General features: G+C 43.0%; 1 protein-coding gene across 2 annotated transcripts in view; it reads left to right on the plus strand.

The window, feature by feature from the left end:
* The window catches only part of Garem1 (GRB2 associated regulator of MAPK1 subtype 1), a 174,015-nt gene that overhangs the window by 123,973 nt on the left and 25,434 nt on the right, over positions 1-24,608 (plus strand). For both annotated transcript variants that reach the window (XM_060377628.1, XM_060377629.1), the window contains exon 3: positions 6,760-6,890. In XM_060377628.1, coding sequence (XP_060233611.1) covers positions 6,760-6,890 — 131 coding nt within the window. The remainder of the gene's footprint in view (positions 1-6,759; positions 6,891-24,608) is intronic.

Raw genomic sequence — 24,608 nt, forward strand, 5'->3', positions numbered from 1 at the left:
ATCCCAGAATCATGCAGTAATTATGCAGTTTTAAACCCAGGTGGATCTAGATTCATTCAAAGATGGAATATCAGGGTGGAAAGTGATAGGCCCAATGGAAGCATAAGTAGAAATATCCACAAATTACTTACAAATATCTATTTTTGTCTCAAGTCTTTTTTTGGGAGGGGGGGAAGGAAATTTTTTTGACAAGTGATTCTTTTCTGTATTAATTCCTGTTCTTGACAGTGACGTGGCCTTTTTTATTGAAATCCGTCTTTACCTTTGTAAGGAACTTCATTCTTTTACCCCCAAACCATAGATAGCTGTAGGAACTCACTAGAACTGATACAGAGAATCCAAGTTAGAATAGAAAATGCCATCTTGGAACATCTCCAGCTTGTTTTTATTTTCCTTGCATGTGTTTGTATAGTGCATGCCTATGCACATGTTTGTGTGTGCACGTGTGTACAGGTACATGAACACACATGGGTATGTGGAGGTCAGGGATCAACATTGAGTGTCTTCTTCAATCTCTCTCTACCTTGTTGTTAAGACAAGGTCTGGCAGTATCCTTGGAGCTTTCTGGCTCGCCTAGACTGGGTGGCCAGTGAGCCCGAGGGCACTTCTGCCTCTTCTTCCGCAGCGTGGAGATTATAGGCACACACTGATATGCTGCCTGTTTCCCCAGACTCTGGGGTGCAGGTCAGGGCCTCATACCCGTGCAGTAGACCGCTCATAGCCTGAGCCGTCTTCCCAGCCCACTCTCATTTCTAAAATTATGTTTAACATTAGCACAAATTCAAGCCAGGCATGGTGCCACACTTCTTTAATCCCAGCACTCAAGAAGGCAGAGGCAGGTGGATCACTATGAGTTCGAGGCCAGCCTGGTCTACAAAGTGAGTCCAGGACAGCCAAGGTCTACACAGAAAAACACATTAACAAAAAAGTAGCACAAATTTGTAATAAGAAAATTAATTTTTAAATCTCCAAGATATAAAAATGGTAATTACTTAAAAATAATTGTGTTGTGTTTTTATAATAAAAATACAATCAAATCACAGTGATAGCCTTGACTGACAATTATTTTTTTAAGGATTTCCAGTAAACTATTAGGCAAAACATGAGGTTGGTAGAAGTGTGAGTGGAAACAAATTTGCACCTTGTTAGACAGGGTGAAGAATTAAAATGCACTTACCCTTTAGCCCAGCCAGTTCTCAGTTAGGCATTTTCTCACCTACTTAGACTAAATACTCAGAACCTTCAGAATAAGAACGCTGACTGACATCACTTTGGCTACAAGGTACTGGAATACGTCTAAAGCCCTTTAGGAGGAAGCTCTTTAACTTGATAGTGGCACATGTTGGAGTACGATTCTGTGCAGCTCTTCCAAAGAATGAGGCAGCTTGTACGCAGCGATGAACTGTCTATCCAGATTGCTGCTCTGTGTTTGGGGAGAGTGGCACTAGGCCCGTAGCTGGGCTGTGTCAGACACTCTTGGATGTGGTGAAGGATGTAAGTAAGTGTATTCCCACCATTGGTGGAAGCAGACACATGTGTGCAAACCGGGTTGGCTGCTGCTGCTGACAGTAACAGGTGTGTATCTCCTCCCAGCACGCCTGTTTCTCATTCCAGTCCTGAAGAGGCTCTAACCTGCATTCATATGCAGATGAAAATAGGAGTACTTCACTAGCGGCAGCTTGATTATAAGTACAAACTCCTGCCCAGCCTAATTTGTTTATTGGAAAGTGGCATTTGGTTTGTTTCATTCATTAAGACTGGCTCTTTTCTTCACGTATGCATATGGCCCAGCGGTTCAAAGGTTCAGATATTTGAGCCATTCAAAATACATCGATGAGGCAGCTGCAGTTTTATGCCTGAATCCCAGCATCATAGAGGCAGAGGCAAGAGGATCAGGAGACCAAGGTCATCTTTTATATAGCAAATTGGTGACCAGCGTAGAGAACATGAGATCTTTTTTCAAAAATACATCAGTTAACCAACTAAAAAGCACTTCTGCACATGGCCACAAGCCCATCCAATTCAGCGCTGATATTCTGCCTCTGAAAGAGTGAGGGAAGGAAAGTTGGCCCACTCATTCACTGTTCCGAAGGCACCTGCTTCTTGATGCCAGTATCGACCTTCACTGACGAATGCAGGCCCATCCCTTCAGAGCATTGTCGACAGTCAGGGCTCTCTTTGCTTAGCCTTGGGCACGCCAGCCTTCCTGGGCTGTGCTTGTGTTACAGTCCGTTGCTGGTGTGCCTCTCTGCTTTCTCTTCCTGGGATGGTTTCTGCTGTCTTCCCGCAGCAGGGTGAGGGACATCAGTAGGATGGTGTTCACGTGACTTACAGTCCCATGATGAGTACTGCAAGCCTCTGCTCTTGCTTTTATTTAAACACAGTGTAGCTCTGTGCTGACAAGATGGCAAGTACTTCTTTAAAATGGTATAAAAATAATTACACTTGGCTATGCTCGCTGCCACAGTGATGGGGACCCAGGGAGGCCAGTCCTCACTGAGCACAGAATGGTTGCACTGTAACTTGCAGACAGACTCGCACTCTGCTCCCTCACTGTCCTTGCTGTACTTAGCACTGTTGTTCCCTCCCCCTTAAGGAGCCACGTTTTGCTTCTCTTTTCCATGCTGGGCTTAACCTTCCCATGTAAGGAAAGAACAGTCATTATAGGATACTAGAACTTAGATGTCAGGGAGAGGACTTAGGGCCTCTCTGCTATGCTTACTACAGTATGCTTTATGAAGTTCATCCAGTATATCTGCTATGAGGGACATACAAAAACTGACTATTTCTAGATGACAATTCTAGTCAACATGAAATATATTATGAAATATAGTTTTAGAAACAACTCATGAGGGGAAAAAAAGCATGAGTCTTGGTTTCTAAACACCACCTTAGAGTCATTTAAACTCTTGTCAAAGAGCATGTCTTTGGTGTTGGACTGGTTCCTGGGAGTTTCAGGGTACCACAGATGGACCAGGTCTCACAATGGAGACATTTTATGAGATCATCAAAGCTGTTGAAAGACAATGCAGCTTCCTCCGTCTCCAAGAACAGAGCTTGACAGTAACATTTCGGAACAGATGTTTCCACAGCCTCCACATGTTTTTATTTGGTGGCACAAAAGACTGTGTTATTCATGAAATGGTCTGTTAGAGAATTAGTTCCCCTGTGTGGGGGTCGTGGGAATATGTGTAGTATAAATTGATTTTACTTTTGGCAAGAGACTGGCTCTAAACTCAGCCAGCCTGAAAGAATGGGCTCCAACGAGTTCCAATTATAAGGCCACAATGTCATACAGGCTGTAGCAATGACGTAGCCTAGCATCCTTCCCAAAGTGTGTCAGGTTAGCTAGTTGGAGGCCATCAGATCATTTATAAAAAAGTAGAAGCCAAGTGCAAACCACAGAAGCCTGGTCTTGTAAAGCACAGGCAGAAGGTGGGATCATTCCTGTGGCTGGTTACTCACATCAGCACCCAATGCATGCCCCCTTCCACTGCTCAGGGATGTTGATGGCAGATGCCCATTTAAAGGAAGAAGTGCCATTCGAGATACTGGCAGCGTAGGACATGGTTTCAGGGTCTCTCAGGAGACCTTGGTCTGCTCAGTAATATAGAAGAAAAAGACTGGTCATTTTCACTTCCCGTGTCTCATTTGTCGACTGTCCCGATCTGTACTTTCTACTGTGTCCAGCAGCACAGACGTCAGCAGACTGTGACCCGAGGGTCACCTCTGACCTGCCGCCTGCTTTTGTAAGAGAGGTCTGATGGAATCCCAGCTGCTCTCGTTGGTTGCACATTTTCTATGGCTGCTTTGCACTTTGTCACCAGAGGCCACTTAGCTAGTGAAACCTAAAATATTTACAGAAAAGTGTGTGAGCCCCTGCAATAGGAAGTCACATACATACTGTATTCAGCCCATGAACTCAGGCAACAGAGGCAAAGGATCACAGGGCCAGCCTAGGCTACACAGCAAAACTCTGTCTCAAAAATAACACCAAAGAAGAAAAGGTAAGATTTTAGTAATTTAGATTCTGAACTCATTTGGAGAACATAAGAACTATAATTGATGTGAGCTATCCCATCATAGGAGAGTAGTTAAAATATACATAGACAAACGTGAAAACCAAGGTCTTACACGATGACCTGAAAAGTATTCTAAAATTAAAATAATATTTTTCTGATGTATAGTATACCACGATCAGATGTTAAAAGCTGTGCCGTGTTTGGCTGCTGCTGTATTTGTCCATCTCGAATCTGTATGTGTTGGGTCTCAGCACTCGTGTGTGTTTCTGGCTGTCCTGAACAATGAGGTGACGAGTACAGGCATTGCTGTGGTGCTTAAATGCTAAATTATATGTGAGAAGATCAGTCATACAAAATCATAGACACCATAGAAGAATGACTCAAGAGTGCCTGAAAACAAGAGCCATGTTGGGAGAGAAGCTATATGGAGGAAGGTATATGGAGACGCCAAGAACTCATGCCTGGCATGGACACATACTAGATGCAGTTCCCAAAACCATAAAGAAGGAAAAAAGGACGGAAGATAGTATTCTGCTATAGAGCGCTTGTGTACCATACAGGAGGCCCTGTGTTTAATTCCCAGAAACATACACACAATCCTTATAAAAACATGATATTAGGTATTGTGATAAGCAGGGGGAAAGAGGGAGGCCGGGCAGAAACAGAGACAGGGAGAAGAGACAGAGAGAGAAAGAATCTTAATTGCAAACCTTCTTATTTCATGAGCCAAAATAATCTACTTTGCGAAAATATAAAACATATATTGGATTTAAGAAGTTTAATGGAAGGACTAGGGAGATGGCTCAGTAGGTGAAGTGCTTGGAGGACCCGATTCAATCCCCAGAACCCACATTAAAACACTGGATAAAATGGTGAGTACATGTAACCCCAGGGCTGGAGAGCAGAGACGGGGTCTTGCAGGGCAGGCAGCCAGACCTGCAAGACCTTGATGAACCCTAGCTCACAGTGACAGATCCTGTCTCAAACAAGGCGAATGATAGCAGAAGACACCCAAGATCGTCTTCTGGCCTCAGTGCACGCACACGCGCACACACACACATACATACACAGTAACATATGTACAAAAAAAATAGCATGAAATAACTATGTGATGTGTTTGTTCAGTCCAGGTCTATTACTTAAATCAAATCTACTGTTAAATTTGATTTCACCTTTTCCTTTTTATTACCGTGGCTACAAGAAAAATATACATAACCCAGTCTAAGCAGCTGCTAGCCACTTAATGAGTGTTTGTGGTGCATACGGGTCCCACCTCATCTTAGGAAAAGCTTTTTAAAACACTGATCACAGATTCAAATAAATTAAACTCTTAATGATAGACCTGAGCAGGTGACATTTACAGACTTTCATCAAACGGTTTCTTGGTAAATAGCTTGAATCACGTTCAATGGATTTGCTTCCCAAATCTATAATTTCTTATTCATATAATACATTACAGACTATAAATCACCATTGTTGGTAGTTGGGAATATTGGCAAGTATCTGAAGTCTCTGGCAGATGTTCTGTGGTCACAATCAAGTGAATATACATTTTAACTCCCACGGACAACTGCTTTGGCCCCTCACTCATCTCCTAACACAGAGAGACTGTCTCAACTTGAAAGACACTTTCAAGCTGTATCTAATCTACTCCTTGGCTAGGCTAGCTCCTGAAGTAATTTTGAGCTTGTGCACAGCATCCAAGCGATGCCTTTTTAAGGAGGCCACTGTCCTTTATGGCTTTTGAACTAATTCCCTCCAGAGTCAAACTCTATCCCTGTCAGGGCCATTGATCTCACTCCATCTTCACTGGCTCGCTGCCTTCCCACCCGAGATTGCTGGTATCTTCCCCCACCAGGCACTGAGCTCACTCCCTTGCAGGGATCCTGACTCCTTCCTCCTGCCTTACTTCTAATACTCAGTGGCAATTTCACAGCCGGGGAATTTCTCTGCCTACTGTGTGCCAGCCTCTGTGTGCCTGACCTTGCCTGGAAGAAAAACACAGTTGTGCTCTCTGGCTCCAGTTTAATTCTCAGCCAGGCACCTGCAGTGGTGATTTCATGTCGCCCAGCAGTCACATTGCATCATAGTTCTCAGTAGGCACTTGACAACCTTTTTTCTCTTTCACCTCCAGCACTCCCTCTTTCAACCTTACTGATACCTTCTCTCCAACTCTGGCTCTGGCCGCGAGCCCCGCTGCAGCTGAAGGTGGGCTGCCCTTGCCTTGTCTGCTGTTGCCTCTCCTTCCAGCATCAGACGTCTCTGAGCTACCCCCAGCCCTGATTTTATTCCAGTTTAAATGTTAACTTGAGAAAATTTGTTCTGCCATGGTATGGAGCCTTAGTTTTAGAAAGTAATGGGTGTGTTATTATAACTAAATGACAAGAAAATGTACTGCTGAAAACAAAATGAGCAACTGCTTATAGCAGAATGCATTTTCCCTTAGAGGTCTACCGACACACAGGCATCCATGTGATGTAATTTTAGAGCCCTGATAATAAACCTTGAATCTGAACAGAAAAAAGATAAAATTCAGTTTGTTTTCATTTTCACACTAAGTTTTGAAAGTTGTGTAGATTCTAGTTTAACAAAACCTTCGGGAGTGATCAACCCTCTTTAACATGATAATGAATAGCAGTCTACACAGAGAAGAGCTGGCAGAAAGGAAGAGGATGTTGGCTGTGACAGCTGTCCAGCATAAGCATTTCACTTCTCTTCTGCTTGTCGTGTGTTTTAGGACAATTCAAGCTGCTGGAGCAAGACCGGGATATAAAGGAGCCGGTGCAATATTTCAACAGTGTGGAGGAAGTGGCCAAAGCATTTCCTGAGCGTGTGTACGTCATGGAGGAAATTACATTCAACGTGAAGGTAGCTCTACAACCAGATACCCACCCCTCACTGAGACACTGTAACAGTCAAGTGTATGAAACACTAGGTGTGCGCATCTGTGCCTCCTAGGAACCATCCGTCCATCCTCTCAGATGAGTGTTAGCATCGGAAACACTATAGGTGGTAGAGCCGACCTGACTCCTAGAAACACACTTGATTTATTACCACAATCTGTATTTAGACTTGAAACTGTTAATTTCAAAAATGAGGTTGTTATATTATTTCTTTTTCTCATGGCTGAGACAAATACCACGAAAAGCCAATTTAAGAAAAGAGGAGTTTATTTTGGCCCACAATTTGAGGGGACAGTCCCGTCAGAGTGGGGAAGTCATGGCTGCAGGAGCTCAAGGCCACTGGCCTGATCATATCACAGTCAGGAAGCAGAGAGAGCGATGACTTGGGCTGCTCAGCTCACTCAGCTCACTTTCCTCTTTTTATCTAGTCTGGGATCCCAGCCCACGGATTAGCTTCAGCTAATCCAATCCAGAAATTCTCTCACTGACAAGGCCAGAGTATTGTTCCCTGGCTAAGTCTTATTCTGTCATGTTCATAGTCAAGACTCAGTATTGTAAGCCGGGGGCACAGGTGCACGCCTGTAATCCCAGCACGCCGGGAGGCGGAGGCAGGAGGATCTCTTGAGTTTGAGGCCAGCCTGGTCTAGAAAGTCCAAGTCCAGGACAGCCAAGGATACACAGAGAAACCCTGTCTCAAAAAAAACCAAAACAAACAAACAAAAAACCCCTTAAGCATCACGATTCCTAAGCAAATAAAAGTTATTTTTAATTTGATCTTCATCCTCTGATTTACAACAGCTGTTTCACCAGAGACACTGATAAGCTGGGTCTCCATTCTTGGAAGCAGAAAAACCTATGATGAATCAAAACTCAACGTTTCATTTTTTTAAAAAGCAATCAAGGAGGAAGGAGGGAGTTCCCAAGTGCCCCTCCAGCGCCCGCACTGAGATGAGCACACATCCATTCTCTGTGGACTGACTGGTTCAGTGTACAGAGAAATGTGATGTTCAGAATCCCACCCAGACACAACCTACAGTTGGCCATGATGCCTTTGCCTTGCGTTCCCAAAGGGACGGTGTGCGGCCACATGTGAGCGTGCTCCTCTGACTAGACTGGCTGAGGCAGCAGGGCCATCACACACAGATCCAGTTGCACCATTCACACACCTGCTCTATTTTGTCATCAACACCCACCGTCACTCTCAAACACCTTATAGAGTGTGCACGTTGAAAGGATTTCCTGCTTACCGTCTTTTACAAAGGAAGTCCAACTAAGTCAGATTCTATGAACAGGTCAAAAGCCAGGAGTTGACATACCTGTTCCTTAGAAATACGTTCTCTCTGAACAGCATGCTAATGAGGTGTTGGCCTAGAACAGCATCAGCGTCTCTGTGGGTGAGTCGCTCTACCCACACCCCTCAGGACACACAGGACCTGGTAGCTCCCAATTGAATAAGTGGCTCTGTCTGTGACAATGGCTAGGGCATGCCATTCATCTGCCCACTCTAAAGACAGCCACTGTGGTCTTCTATAGTTTTATTATGAGAATTAGTGAGACTTTATACTGTGTAAAAATCTTTTCCTGCATGTTTTACTTACATAAAAGTCTGTTTTGTTTTGTTTTTTTTTTAATTCTTCCAGTGTCCCAACATATAAGCCATCAAGGTAGCAAACCTTCTATTTCTAAACTTACTAGGATTCATTAATTCATAGGATAATTGGTAGTGGTGGTGGGTAGGTGGTTTTGCTTTTAAAGTTTTGGGGAGTTGGAGTGCAAACTAGGGCTCCCAGCACACTAGTTGAATGTTGCCACTGGTCTACCCCAGAAAGGTGTTCACTTCCTGAGTGTTTTATATGTCCTAACTTTCCCCTTAAAACTTTTGTTCAAAATCAGCTAAATGAAAAAAACTAAAAGTCAAACTAACACTTTTAGATTCTTCTCTAAAAGTATTTATCTCCTAAGTAGTGACAAGTCAGAAGTAAAAAAATGTTTTAGGACTTTGAAGATTAATGTTCTAACTTTGGTCACGTGTTGTTCACATGATGTTTTAAGACAGGGTCTCACTGTAGAGCCTGCTCAGCCTAGGACTCACTATGTAGTTCAAACTCACAGAGATCTACCTGCCTGGGATTAAAGGCATGTGCCACCACACCAACCTCGTGCACAATATTTTTAAAGATGCTTTTTTTTTTTTTTTTAATTTTGTGGTTAATCATTTAATATGGGCTGGGGAGATGGCCAAGTCAGACACATGCTGTGAAAGCATAATGACCTGAGTTTAATTCCCACCATCCCCAGCCGGACATGACCTTGCACCTTGCATGCCAGCAATCCTGGAGCTGGAGAAGTAGACAGCAGGATCTCAGGCTTGCTGGCCAGCCAGCACAGCTGATGGCTGGCTTCCAGGTTCAGTGAGAGATCCTGGCTCAAAAAAAACAAGGTTGAGGAAGATAATCAGCATTGACCTGTTACACACACACACACAAACATGAGCATACATAAATATACACAGCACCAAAAAAAAAAAAAATGTGTGTGATAGACACACAAGCCTAAGAGCACAGATTAGTGTATGAAATATGAGCTTAGAGCATCCAGAGATAAGTGGATTTAGACTGAGTTCCATGTGTGCAAGCATCAACTCTTCATAGCATGGTTATTTCATACTGACAGAGTGTTTAGAGCCATCACATCCGGTTTGCATCAATCACTAAAACATTCGCTTCTATTCAAAGAAACATTAATATTAACAGAGAAATCTTGGGAAATTTGTCAAGTGAAATATTCAGGGCTTTGTATGCTTAGTGAATGCACACCCAAGCAAGTGAGTGAACTGAGGCCCATTGTAGGAGTGTCGACCAGGTGCCACACACACTGAAGTTCAGTGCTGGGAATCACAGTCTTTAACTAAAAGTAGACATGACATTGGTGTTGTGCAGACTGGGGAGGTAAAGAACGCCATGTTGGCTTTCAACATCCACTGGAGCAACCCACCTGCGAGTCCAACCTCAGAAGGCAGAGGCAGCTGGTCCCCCGCAAGCTGATCCGCGGGACCAGCCATGTCAGTGAGCTCTGAGAGTTCCTGGCTCGGTGAACAAGTAGAAGAACGGTCATGGATGATTCTTGACATCAAACTCAGGCGCCCACATGCACGTATGAATGCTTGTCTTTATGCCTGCATACACACACGTGAAAATAGAAAAGGAATGCCATAAATTAGGCCAGTAGGATACACTACTGAAATTTTTGTAGTTATGAAATCATGACTAATTGGCTTCATAATTGTCAAAAGACATACATATTTGCATGTATACATAAGTTTGCATATATACTGAGTCAAAATTGAAATAATTGTAATAATTTGAAGTAAGATCAAATACATTAACGTAATAGCAAGTCAAGGTTGGAAATAAAGCTCAGTAGTAGAAGGGGTGTTTTGTTTTTGGTTTTGTTTCTGGTTTTTCAAGACACGGTTTCTCTGTATAGTCCTGGCTGTCCTAGAACTCACTCTGTAGACCAGGCTGGCCTTGAACTCCACCTGCCTCTGCCTCCTGAGTATTGTGATTGAAGGCATGCACCGCTACTGCCCAACTACTAGTAGAGTTCTTACTTTAGTATATTTTATGCCCTAAGTTCACGCATCAACACTGCAAAAATAATAAATCAGCATTAGTTCTGTCTTTTGTCCAAGACTATAGTAAAAATATAAGTACAGTGGATAGTGCCAAAGCTATCTACACTTACTTAAAAATGGCGTGTCTTTGTTTCCTTTTATACTTTATTCAGGGTCTTTATGCAGGCCTGATGGTGGAGAGATGGCTCAGCAATTAGGACTGCATACAGCTCTTGCAGAAGACCCAAATTCACTTCTAAGCAACAATACAGAAGAGTCTATAACTGCAGCTCCAGGCGATCAAGCATCCTCCTCTAACCTCTATGGGCATCTGCCTTCATTGCAGACAGACAAAGAGCCACACACCGAGATGCACATCAGATACACAGACACATTGTGTAACCCCCAGAGCTCCCGGATCTTCACCTCCACAATGGGAGTGAGCCTGCTACTTTAGATATGCCTTGTGAGAATTAAATGAAGACATGCGGCCCACGGCCCGGTCCTCTCTAAGTATCTGCTGTGGCTTTCGCAACCCATGGGCTGTGGCTAGGCCGCTCGTCTCTGTACTGCTAGGTGGAGCATACCCTGTCCATTTACCTGTTGGCTCTGGCTTCTTTCACCCCAGCAGCAGTGAACAGAGCCTGGGGCTCCCAAAGCCTGTAAGGAAAAATCTGCCAGTGCCTGACGCAGAACATTCAATCACACTAAATTGTTTCTCCTTTTAGAAGAATTCCCCCCGCACATTATTTCACTTCCACTTTATTTAATACTTCATAACCATTGTATTCATTAAGCACTCCATATAGAGAAGCTAGATTTTGTCACTGATTCAAAATTACCCCTTTATTCTAATATCTTTAGGGGACATTACACTAATAGCTCGTGAGTTATTTGAAATGTCTTCAGCCTTTCAAACTCAGCCCAGTGCTGATGAGAAATTTTCCCACACATGCATTCTTGCCATCAAAATAATGACTAACCAATTAGGTTTTAATTCACGTTCTGTTCTTACTGCAGCAACTGGAGAGAGAGGGGTGGGGAGAAGGGAGCTTTGATCTGGCATTGGATCTGCGCTATCGTGCCCTCACTGCTGCCCTCGAGTACAAAGGGGCACTACTGCTCTGGCCTGGACGCCATCATACTGCTTTTAGTTCCAGTCTGTGAGGGCCAGCTTTTAGCTGTCTCAACAGACATTTCCCCAGAGGCAAAGTAACAAGTTTGCATTGTCTCAAGAAAGGAAAGTGACCCACTCAGATGTCAGTTGTGGACAGTCACCGTCGCTACCTGCCCAGACCTCATACAAGAACCTTCTGATTATTGTGTTTAGGGCCTGCTACATCAAAGGTATCTTACTTAAGGCTTATACTGCTGTGATAAAACACGGTGACCAAAAACAACTTGAGCTATGGCAGCTGCCAAACAGAGAAAGAATCAACAGTCCTATAAGCTGCAAGCCGGAACCACGACAGTGACCAACATGGCCATCTACAGTGGTGGAATAGTGGCATGTGCATCTTGGGAGTGACTAAATTACAGTTGTCTAAATGAACTTGAGTTTCACTCAATAGGATGGAGGGAATGTGTACTTGGTTCTATAAACTTAGCCCAGTAGCCATGGCTAGAAAGGTCATAGATCTTAAAGGAGAAACCTACACTGCCTTTCTCCAAAGTCAGTAGAGTTTTTAACTGTTTTCTTTATACGTATTCTTTATGTTTACAGTGTTCTGCCTGCATGTATGCCTGCAGGCCAGAAGAGTGCACCAGATCTCATTATATATGGTTGGGAGCCACCATGTGGTTGCTGGGAATTGAACTCAGGACCTTTGGAAGAGCAGACAGTGCTCTTAACCACTGAGCCATCTCTCCAGCCCTTTACCTATTCTTATATCCACAGATAACTGTAGCTCTCATCCTTCATCAGAGAAGTCCCCTACCCCTTTGAGCAGACAGAGGCTACTACAGAGATCCACAAATGATCCAAATCATAGAATAAGTGATGAAGAGATACCTAGCACCAGCTGGTACATCTGCAACATAATTCCTATACCTAAGGCTCAGGGAGCATCATGGAAGAAGGGCAGACAGACTGTAAGAGCTGGAAGACCAGGATGGTTGCTATGAGATAGTTAAAAAAAAAAAAAAATCACAGGAGGGGAAAGAAAGTACTTAATTTATCTTACAGCTTGTAGTCCACCATCAAGGAAAGTCAGGGCAAGAACTAGAGGCAGGAGCCAATGCAGAACCCAAGGAGGAGTGCTGCTTACTGCCTGGCTCCCATGGTTTGTTCAGCCTGCCTTCTTAAACCATCTAGGACCACCAGCCCAGAAGTGGTACCTGGGCCCTCCCACATCAATCATCAGATCAGTCATCAAGAAAATGCTCCACAGACTTGCCTACAGGCATACCTAATGAAGACATTTTCTCAGTTGAGAGTCCCTCCCTAACCTGTGTCAAATTGACAAACAGGCCAGGACAGGTGTCATTTTGCCAAGCAACAGAGCTGCTACAGTGTGAGGGTAAGGACCTCAGGATTTTTATTTTTTAGAAAGGTACAAATAATAATCACTTATAAGGTACAAATGGTACTAGATGTGGCTGTAGAGTATGAAGCAATAGGCATATAATGATCAAACCAAGCTGAGTAGCAGCCATCACCTCATATTTGTATTCCTTCCTTCTATCCAGCTGGAACATTGTACCTTTGATCCCCAACCCTCACTAAAATGACCCATCCTGGGAAATCCCCATTTCCTCATTAAAAAAGAAACTAGACCAACTATACAAACTATTGGTACAATGGAGAGATTGCTCAGATTGCAATGGGAATGACCCACCCTGTGCCCTGCTGCTGTGTTTCATTTTATAACATGCAATATTTGTCCTTGGGTAAATATTATCCTAGCTTATTTGACTTAGCATAGTGTCCAGAATTGTCGCTGTTGTCACAGACAACATTCTTTCCTTTTCTCTTAATTCTAAATGATAAGCCAGCCTGGGGAACCATTTCTAAATAGGTAAATAATCACGTAAGACTCATAAGAATTAACATAATTTCCTGATACTGATAAATGTGCTCAAGAATTAAAGACTGAAATTCTGTAAACAATCCAACAAGCCAAGGGTTTGAGTTTAGATCTGGAAAAGCCTTTAGACATCACCTAGTCCTGTTTCCTTTAGTAAATTAAAAAAAAAAAAAAAAAAAAAAAAGAACCTAAGAAGCCAAATGCCTTCACTGACTTTAGAGATTAATATAGTCAGTAAAGTCTACAGTGGATTCCAGGTCTCCTAGCATAACCCAGCCACCCTTATGCCCCGGTGCTTAAGGTAGGACTCCAGATTGTAATCTGAGCATACTTTCCACTGCCCCAATAGCCTGTGCAGTTGACCCATTCTCTTTTTTAAAATGTAAGTAGGCTAGATATGGTAACACACACCTGTGATCCAGCCAGTTTGGGTAGAGACAGCAGGAACACCCAGTTGAGGCAGGACAAGTTCAGGTCATCCTCGGCTGTCTAGTATCTTATTGTCCCATCTAAGTCACGTGGCGTCCCTGTGTGTTAGAGCACCTGCCTTAATACTTCTTTACCTGGTTTTAGTTTCCACGTCTGATCTGCAAGACTGAGGGTTGGGAACCATATCAGATAGTGTGCTAGTTAGCACAGAAGACCGTGCTGGCTTTCCTAACAGACCTCACAGCCTGGCACACGCCATTCTGGTGGCCAACTGAGAACCTCCTCAGCACACAGCCTTGCTCTTGGCCCCATGCCACAGAGGTTAGCAAGCGTCGATGGCTATGCATGCAGTGTAAGCTTTGTCAGGTAGAAAGGGGAATTTTCAAGATAGCAAAATAATATTAAACATAGCAAATTTTTGTTTTCTGGTTTAAAAAAAAGTCACGTGGTTTTCTTAGAATGAGTCAGATGTCAAGGCTCATGGGGGATGCTAAACTCTGTACAGTGTGGGCTTGATTATCTTAGTGTTTGAAGACTACTCGATGCCTTTTTTGTTCATTTGTTTGCTGAGGCTTTGTGAGCTCCTCTGTGAAACTACCAGTTGGCAAACTGTCCGCCCTGCCATGCTGCCACCACTAAGTCAGTGCCGTTGCGCTTGTCATCCCTGGCCTATTTCCTGTTTTAAACACACACACACACACACACACACACACACACACACACTACACAATCAACATTTATCTCAACTCTTAAAGTACTATTGTTTTCCATTTTCCCAGAAGACAGTTATATTTATAGTCTGGGATATCAAACATTCTATATTTAATCTACACATGTCTATGAGATCAGTTGTTGTTACTGAGAACTGGAATTTTTATTTTACAACAATAATTTTATCGAAGCAACGAAATAAAGTTAGCTATGAAGGGTCCCCTCTCCATTGTGAATATTAACTTAAATCTTCATTAGGAAACTGTAAGTTAAAGTTGACTTTCTTCTAGTGCTGCTGTTTTGGCATCTCTGTTGCATTGTTTGGTTATTAGAGACAAATTGCCTACTGCAGAGAGAAAAAGAGAGAGAGAGAGAATGAATATGTATGTGCCTGAATGCACACACATCCAAAGTTTTACATCAGTAGCTTAGAGGGACTTGGGGGTATTAATTCTGAGTGGCATTATGAGCAGTAAAAGCCTGATGGTTTCCTGGATTAGACCTATTAGAGTTGTTTAGATAACACACTTTGAATTACTTCCTCTCAGGAAACATTGAAACTGGAAATGTTAACCAGGCTCACATACCAAAGCACTTAGACAGAGCACTTTTTTTTTTTTTCAGTTTAAAAAAAAAAATTAAAGGAAAGAAATTAGGCAGATAAATCACATTCATGGAAACCTAAGAAAACTGTCAGGCTCAGCAGACAGAGGAAGAACATTTTTCTGTGAGAGTCCTCATCTGTCCCTGACAGCGACCACAGGATTGGCCCATCCGTTTGTATCATAACGTATGCAGGGCTAATTGCCAGCATTAATGATGACATCAGAACTGGAGACACAGAACTGCAGCCTGGACTCACATACATTATGTGTTTTATATGTGGAAGGAGGGCTGACTGACTGAGCACACAGACAAAGTGTAGGCAGAAGTGCCGAGTGTGCCCAGATAGTAACCTTTACTAAGGAAGGCTTGCTCTGTTTAACTGTGCACGTCCTGTCTGCTCCACGTCCCGGAAGCTGGCTGACATCCTCTTTCAGTGCATGTCATAGGGGGGCATTTCGCTTGGCCTGCTATTTCTTCATTCTAGAAAGTGTGTGTTTATAAAGGTGGATTGGGGAAAAGTAGAAACAACAACTTAATTGCATAGGAAGGAACAAGCCTTACAGACTTGGGATTTGGTCCCATGGTGAGGTGTTTGCCTAGCATGAACAAAGTACTAGATTCAGTCCTCAGCATTGTGGTGGGGGAGGGGAGATTAGAGAGAAAGGGGTTTTTACTTCTCCATGTTTGAGGAGCATTACTGTTTCTCCAGATACCAGCTGAAGGTGGTTTGTTGCACAAGTGAAAGAGAAACAGACATAGAGACTCAAAATGGTGAGCACCACCTCTTCAGAACCTCTGAGTTTCCACAGCATTACACTAGGGAAGCATAGTGATGAAGCCCAGAGTCCCACATACCCGTGTCTTCTAAAGCAGGACATTTTGACTCATTTCCTTTGGGATATGTCTATAATGATACATCAGGCTCTATCCTGACACTAAGTTGTATTCCAAGTTAACGCATTCGATAAAAACAAGATCCCTTCAATACAGGGGAAATGATAATTCTTAGAAATAGTGGTTTGGGCTTAAAAACCGTCGTGGATGAAGACTTCCCAGTTTAGAAATGCAGGGATCTAAATGGTGAATGTGATAGAGAATAAGTCAGTGTTCTGGAAAAGAGGGCTGGTCATGCTGCCTTTATTTACCGAGTACCTCCCCATGCCAAAAACTAGGGGCAGTTGATCATGTGTTCATTTATCCAGCAGAATAAATACAGATGGAAAAGGGGGCGCCAAAAAGTTAAACACTTTGTCTACATTCCCTTACTGTTTCAGGCAAGGTTCGGACTCAGGTTGTGGCCTCATGGTTATATGAACTAGTAGTATTGTACCAATTAGATGCCAAAGGCTATGGTCCCTTCCATGACTGGCAAGATTTTTGTGAAAAAGAACATGATACATATCGTAGAGGCGATGGATCATGTAGTTGTTTGCAAATACTCAATGCTGCCTTTGTCAGGAGGAAACATGGCCTAGACATAAACGGATGGGTGTGACAGTGTCCTCATAAAGTCTTCATAAAGGTGGTGTAGACTTCCACTGTGAACAGTAATTTATTGACTTTTGTTCTGCATGCCTGATGTAAGTTTAACCAGGTGCTAGCTGAAATTAAAGGCCATAGATATATATATTAAAAGTTCAAATGAATAGTGAAGCATTCATTCCTGAGAACAAAGTCAAGAAAATAAGATGGCTGAACCCCTGAACCTGCAGATCCTGTAGGAAAACAAAGCTGAGGCTGGAGAAATGGCACCATGAGTCAGGTGTGTGCCATGCAAGCATGAGGAACTGAACTTGACCCCTAGCACTCATGTAAAAAGCGGAGCATGGTGGCACATGCTGTACTCCTCTGGGGAGACAGGCACACAAGGAGCCCTGGGGCTTGCTGAGCTATAATCAAGCCCGCCTATAGTCGACTTGCTGAACCTTCCTGTCTACGAAAAAAGGGGGGAGCAGGGGGAGCTCCTAAGAAGCAATACCTGAAGTTGGCCTCTGGTCTCCACATGGTCATCCACACATGCATGTGTACCCGTGGCATACACACATGCACAGGTGTGGCACAGTCACGTCAGTTGTCAGCAGAGGCTGAGTGCTGGGCACCCAGGAACTCTGTCACGTGCAAAATGAATATTCCTACACCTAATCCACCAAAGAAGCTAAGAATCCTCTTAGGGCAGGTAAGCACTGACTGAAAGAAAACAGTGAGGTACAAGTCTTTGAAACGTACTATCACTTCTGTGAGTCACCCAAAATGGACTTTAACACCCCCCCCCCCACGGAGCACCATTAAAATAAGATTGTGTTGGCATCAGGCATTTACAGTGGCTCCTCTGGAAAAAGCTGCTTCACCCTGGAAACAGCGGAGTTGTTTGTTTCTCATGGTACTCATGTTGATTGACAAATTGCTTATTGCAGAGATTAAAATTACACAGAGGCGACTTGTGATGATAACACGTTATGTGCGGAGATGTCCCTGCCTAGTTTTTTCTAAATGCACGCTGGCATTTGCTGCTCCGGAAGCAGTGTGAGCATTATCGATCACTTCAAGGCAGACACTGTTTATTGGCAAAGAAAAAGTCCAGCTGCGATGAACATTAAACCTGATATCCAGACCTGAGAGAAACACACTAATAAAACTGTAGTTATTCTCCCCTGTGACCAAGATCTATAAGCCATAAAGCAAACACTATTGTGCAGTATCGTCATAGGTGCACCATGATCGTGTATAAATTATTCCAACCAAGTGCTCATTTTAGAATTCAGAAATCTAGTCCTGGAATCATAAGGCAGTGCATTGAAATAAAAAAAAAAATCATGACCATATTACTGAACACTGAAATAGCAATTGATTTAAAAATTAATTTCATTGTAGGAATTTTTAGAAAACCAAAATTAGAAAGTTAATTACTCGTGTGGTAAAGACTATCTCAGGCCTGTGTATTTCTTATAGTTTTGTTCTGAAGGGCTAACAGCAGTCACGAAAAACCCCAGCAGCACGAAAATACTCACCCCTCCCGCCATCGTGTCCTTAGAAAAAACAGGTGAAAACTAAAAACTTGAAGAGATTTTTCTTTTGTCATTTGTATAATACATAATCTCAAAACTCCAAGAGATGGACTGGAGGGGGACTTAAGGTCAGGACTGGAGAGATGGCTCAACTTTTGGGAGCACTCGTCCATCCACAGGACCCAGTTTAACAGGATCCCAGCGCACACTTAACTCTTGCTTGTAACTCCTACTGCACCCTCTCCTGGCCTCTGCAGACCCACCCAGGCATGTGTGCTTACATCTACAGAATAGACACACACAATTTTCTTTTAATCTTTTTTAAAAAAATAACTTAATTTTAGGAGTTTCTACTCAGTGAGACACAGAAAGTAGCAACAAAGCGCCTGCCCGCAACCATTAGTAACTTTGTTGCATCTGCTTTTTGTTTCTCTTGCTTTCACTTTAAAGCAGTCTTTAGGCCTTTCTTTGTCTTTCAAGCGAATGGACTGAGGAAATAGGTCAGTGGAAGAGTGGGGGCCTGGTCTGGTACCCTGGCTTAGATCCCCCACAACAGAAAGAGTGTGGAGAGGATGCTAAACTTTTCTCCGTTTGGGTGTGTCTGGTAGTTTGTGATTAGATTTCAGTAATGCACAAGCATCTCGGGGTCCAGAACCGAGGCACACCTCCCTGGGTGATGCAATCAGATCACCAGTCAAGGTAGCTCCGGTTTCTTCAGCACACTGTTTAACTTCTCCTTGCAGCTCTGAGAACCAGAGCAGTGGTTCTCAGCCTTCCTAATGCTGGACCTTTAATACAGCTCTGACATCGACCATAAAATTATTTCTGTTGCTTCTTCATACCTATAATTTTGGTACTGTTACAAGTTGTAAATATTTTTTAAGATAAGGGTTTGTGAAGGGGGTCACAACCCACAGGCTGAGAGCTAGTTTAAGGCCACACATTTGACCTGGATTTTAAGGATTTTTATGTACTTTGACAGTTTTATGCACGTAATAGTGTATTTTTAACACATTCCCCTGTCATTGCCTTCTCTTGCCTCCCTTCCACACCGTCTTGGGCCCTTCAGCCTCCTAACAAGTGTCTTCTTGTCTTTTTGCTCATGACCCACTGTTCTTAGCTCCGGTCACTTGCGTGAGCATGGGTGTGAGCAGCTTACCAGTGGCCACACCCCTGAAGAAAGGTGGGAGTAGCTCCTTTGGCAACTTGCTCTTTATTTAAACTTCTCTAAGTTTACCACCCATAAATGACTGTGAGACGGCAACAGCCAAATCATAATTTCTCCAATTGCACCATTCTTCTACAGCTGTTGGCTTTCTCCCCCCTCTGTTTTTATTTGTTGGTGGGTTTTGCCGTCAGTATAAACATGGTCCTATTTTACTCAGTAGATCGTACTTTATCATGTTCTCTCTCAAACTGTCCCAGATTTTGTCAATGGGAACAAGTTGGGCCCTCTTCTATGTTCTTGACACTCCTCATCATCTTCTAAGCTCTCTCCTTCCTGGCACAGAGAGTGAACCATGCTCATTTTGCACCTCTCCTGCTCTACCCTAGACACAGTTGTTCCTTCAAAATTCCTGCTGAGTGCTGGGTTTCCGATATAAGGAGTGTGTGTGTGTGTGTGTGTTCTTTTGTCATTGTGTATAACTCTGTGTAAATATATGTCTTCTGATAGCTCCAATTATACACCAGCCTGCAAGTTCTTCTTGACTCTTCCTGCTTTTCCTGATTTTTTTTTTCTGCCTTTTCTTCCATAGTGAAACTCTGCGGCTTTCTTCTTTAACTTTTTGTTAGGTTAGGTTATTTCTATGTGTGTATAGACATGCTCACCACAGTGCACGTGTGCGCGGATTAGAAGGTAACATACAGGAGTCACTCTCTCCTTCCACCACATGGGCCCCAGGGATAAAACTCCGCTCATCAGGCTTAATAACAGTGCCCCCTGAGCCACCTCTCTGACCCAAATCTCTGTAACTACCAGCCACTCACACATTTCTGTATTCTTCCTGCGGCGCACATAAAGTCAACTCCCTCAGACCGTACTCCACACCTCTGCTGTAACAAGCAGAATTCTCTGAAGGAAACGCTATTTGTTAGTTAGTTTGAATGAGTGGAGTCAAAGACTAAAGCTCAGCAAGACCCAGTCAAAGGTCACACTTTCTCCTACTTTCCTCTATTCTACCACACACATGCACACACACACATCCTGAAAAGTAACCCATTTTACTGTTTGTTCCTTTGTTTCTTCTTTTCTAGAAACAATAAATTAATAAGCAGAAAAGATAAACACTATTTTTCTTAACTTTTTATTGACATTGGCAAATTAAAATAGAATAAATTAACAAGTATTTTTTTCAAAAAAATGTTTTATGCAAAATTACTGTCAAATTTTCCTAAAAAGCTTTCAACACAGTAGTATCTTTTCATGTACTAAATATAAGTATTAGCACAGGATAAACACTATTTTAAAATTTTTTTATTAATTACACTTTACTTTGTATCCCCCCCTCTAGTTCCATCCCTGCTCCCCTCCCCCTTCCTTCTTCCTCCTCCCACCCTCTCCCTTCCTCCCCCTTCTCCACCCATGCCCCTCCCCAAGTCCACTGATAGGAGAGGGTGTCTTTTCCTTCCTTCTGATCCTAGTCTGTTAGGTCTCATCAGGAGTGGCTGCATTGTCTTCCTCTGTGACCTGGTAAGGCTGCTCCCCCCTCAGGGGGAGGTGATCAATCAGTTCATGTGAGAGACAGTCCCTGTTCCCATTACTATGAAACCCACTTGGAGACTGAACTGTCATGGGCTACATCTATGCAGGGGTTCTAGGTTATCTCCATGCATGGTACTTGGTTGGAGTATGAGTCTCTGGGAAGACCCCTGTGTTCAAATTTTCTGGTTCTGTTGCTCTCCTTGTGGGGTTCCTGTCCTCTCCAGATCTTACTATTTCCCACTTCTTACATAAGATTCCCTGCATGTTGCCCAACAGTTGGCCATAAGTGTCAGCGTCTGCTTTGATAGTCTGCAGGGTAGAGCCTTTCAGAGGCCCTCTGTGGCAGGTTCCTAGGTTGTTCCCTGTTTTTGCCTTCTTCTAATGTCCATCCTCTTTGTCTTTCTGGATGGGGATTGAGCATTTTAGCCAGAATCCTCCCTCTTGATTAGTTTCTTTAGGTGTACAGATTTCAGTATGTTTATCCTATATTATATGTCTATATCAGTGAGTATATACCATGTGTGTCTTTCTGCTTCTGGGATAGCTCACTCAGGATGATCTTTTCCAGATCCCACCACTCACCTGCAAATTTCATGATTTCCTTGTTTTTAATTGCTGAGTAGTATTCCATTGTGTAAATGTACCGCAATTTCTGTATCCATTCCTCAGCTGAGGGACATCTTGGTTGTTTCCAGCTTTTGACTATTACAAATAAAGCTGCTACAAACATGGTTGAGCAAATATCCTTATTAAACACTAATTTTAAGCACAAAGAGTATTCTATATAAACCTTTGCCAAATGCATTCTCTAAGCTATTTCATATAGCCTTAGGCACTTGTGCTACCAATCAGCAGAGGGTTCTTTTGCTTTGTTTGGGTGGACATCACAAGTAGACAATGTGCATATTCTTGGTGTGAGCCACTTTGGAGTTTTGAAGAGCAGCAGACCAGCACCCAGCAGCTAATGCTGGAAGCCTTGGCAGCCCCTGCCCTTCCATTTACAGCCAGTACCTAGAGCACTTCCAGCTGCTCACCTTCCTTAGCCTCTTGCCATCTTGGCACTTCCCTCAGCCTTGTTTCTGGTGTTTGCAGTCTCTCTTCCTATCTGTTCTCTGGGACTACAGGCCCTGGGAGTTGTCCGTTTATTCTATCACAAGTTTTGTCTTGCCCACCCATGATAAAGGACCACAGTAGGCAATGAAACCACCAAAAGCAATTGTTGAGATCTAGACTGAAACAGGCGGCCAGTGTGGGATGGGGTGGCAGTGTCCAAGAGGGAGGTCTCCTTAACTGACCCCGGGAGACGGAGAGGAGGGCTGTTTATATATCCAGTCACACATGTACACAACCTTCTCTTTGCTAACCACAACATTTTTGCACTGTCATACCATTCTGCTCAGGCATCCTCTGTGGGTAGTCATAAGTGTGCTTCACAGTAGAAGTAATATCTTCTAGGATCATTGGTGTGTGGAGTGACAATTGAAACAGCCTCCTGACTTTTCCCCTAGAAAAGGAACAGTGGCTTCTGTGGTGGCTGGTTTGCCTTCCCCTCCGGTCGGCCATGGGTGGGTTGAACCTCCCTGAGTAGTCATGGTCTATTTTCTTCTTTCACTAATAATTTTATACATATATGTAACATACTTTGCTGATATCTCCCCATTATCCTTTCTTGTCTCCCTCCCACTGTACCTTTTGTGTGTGTGTGACAAGTCCCCCTACCACTTTGGTGTTTTAGATCTACTGTATTTAATTAAGGTTGCCTACATGAGCACAAGTAATGTTAGTTAATTGAGCAAAGGCTTTGTCCATGGTTTCACAGCTGAGGACTATGATTCTCTTCCCCTCTGCAATCTTTCCACTGCTTCTTAGAGAAGGATAAGGCCATATGTACCCTCCTTTATCCCTGATGGAAGGGTGATGGGCCCTGTCTTGAACAAGTCTTGTGCAGGTAACCACACCTGCACACCTGTATGTTCATGGATATAAAAAGGTCATATCTCCCCAGTCTCTGGTTCTTACAGCCTTTCCACCTCACTCTTCTGCAGTGTTCTGGAGCATTGGGTGAAGTGCTATAGATTCCCCATTTAAGGCTGAGCACTTAAGTTACTTGTTCTTAGCACTTTGACAAGTTATGAGTCTCTGCATTAACTGTTGTTCATTGTAACCAGAAGCTTCCCTGGCCAAGCCTAACAGCAACACTGATCTATGGGTATGAAGATAAACATTCAGAGGAAAGTTTGACACCCTGTTTACTTAACAAAACAACAGCAACACACACACACACACACACACACACACACACCATCCCAGGACCACAACTACTGAAATGAGGACCACTCTCTTGATCAAGACAAGGGGATTGGTTAATTGACAGTTCCATGGGGATTTTGCGTCAGAATAACATGAGATTTATTTATTATCATATATAGACAGTGATTATAAAGATACAGAAAGTTAAACATCATGTTTCTGGTGGGGCAGAGAGCTATGGTACATGTCCTCAAAATAGAAATGTATACATAGACCCTTAAATACTTGTTTTGTGAATTTTAACACATAGGGAAGACGTGGAGTAGTACTTAGGAAGTATAGTAGACGCTACATTAAAATAGGTTAGCTCCCTATGTTGCATCATCCACCAAAGGGAATTCGGTTAAGTAAATGCAGGAGTAAAGGCAACCACTGCAAGCTGGACTGCAGTGCTAGGCCAGCAATTCACAGCTTGGCTGTGGTTGAAATTTTGAACTGTTGAGTCTTTTCTGGGGGCAGGACAGCAGGCTGCCCTGTGTGCTGTTCATACTTCGCAGCACCTCAGACTGTACCCAGAGTTGTATAAAAAGCATCTCCTCTCGTCATGACAACCAAAATGTCTCCAGAAACTGCCACACATCCCCTGGAACTGTTGTAAAATCACCCTGATTTAAAACCAATGGACTCCTTCTCAGCCAGGAGAATAGCACCCCAGAATAAATCACAAAAGATAATTCTGGAAATACTGTCTATATTTTTACCAAAAGGAAAAAGGAAAAAAAAAAGAAAAAAGAAAAGAATAATATAATTTAGAGAAGCTACAAAATTAAAACCAAGGAACAAATAAAAAAATATGTAGCATGAAGCCATTCACCTTACATAAAAAGAGTAGATAAGAAGAAGCCCAAAGAACTAAGTTAATGCCCAAGCATCAGCTTCCTACCAAAGCTTCTCACACGAAACAGGAATACATAACTCAAGGCTGCAGCTTTCCCTTCAGATAATCGATGTACACGCACAGCGCGGATGAAAAGCAGCGGTGGAGTTGCAGGGGCACAGAGCTGTGTCCCCGTGTTTTGCTGCTTCTTCAATGGAAATCATTGAACTGTCAAAATTTTCATTGCAGTACTATTTATAATTGCTAAATATAGGGGAAAATTTTCTCATTTTTCTAAAAGAAGAAACTGGTCAAAGCAAAGTAAAGCCCGTCTTTGTGTAATAAACAGATTAAGATGATTGTTATTTGAGAAGTATATACATAGGTGGGGTGGGAGTGGAATGGAAGAGACTGTAGTTGAAACCTCCAATAAGAGCATGAATTTACGTATCTTGGAGATAA

Source organism: Meriones unguiculatus, chromosome 2 (assembly GCF_030254825.1).
Source record: "Meriones unguiculatus strain TT.TT164.6M chromosome 2, Bangor_MerUng_6.1, whole genome shotgun sequence".
Classification (NCBI taxonomy): domain Eukaryota; kingdom Metazoa; phylum Chordata; class Mammalia; order Rodentia; family Muridae; genus Meriones; species Meriones unguiculatus.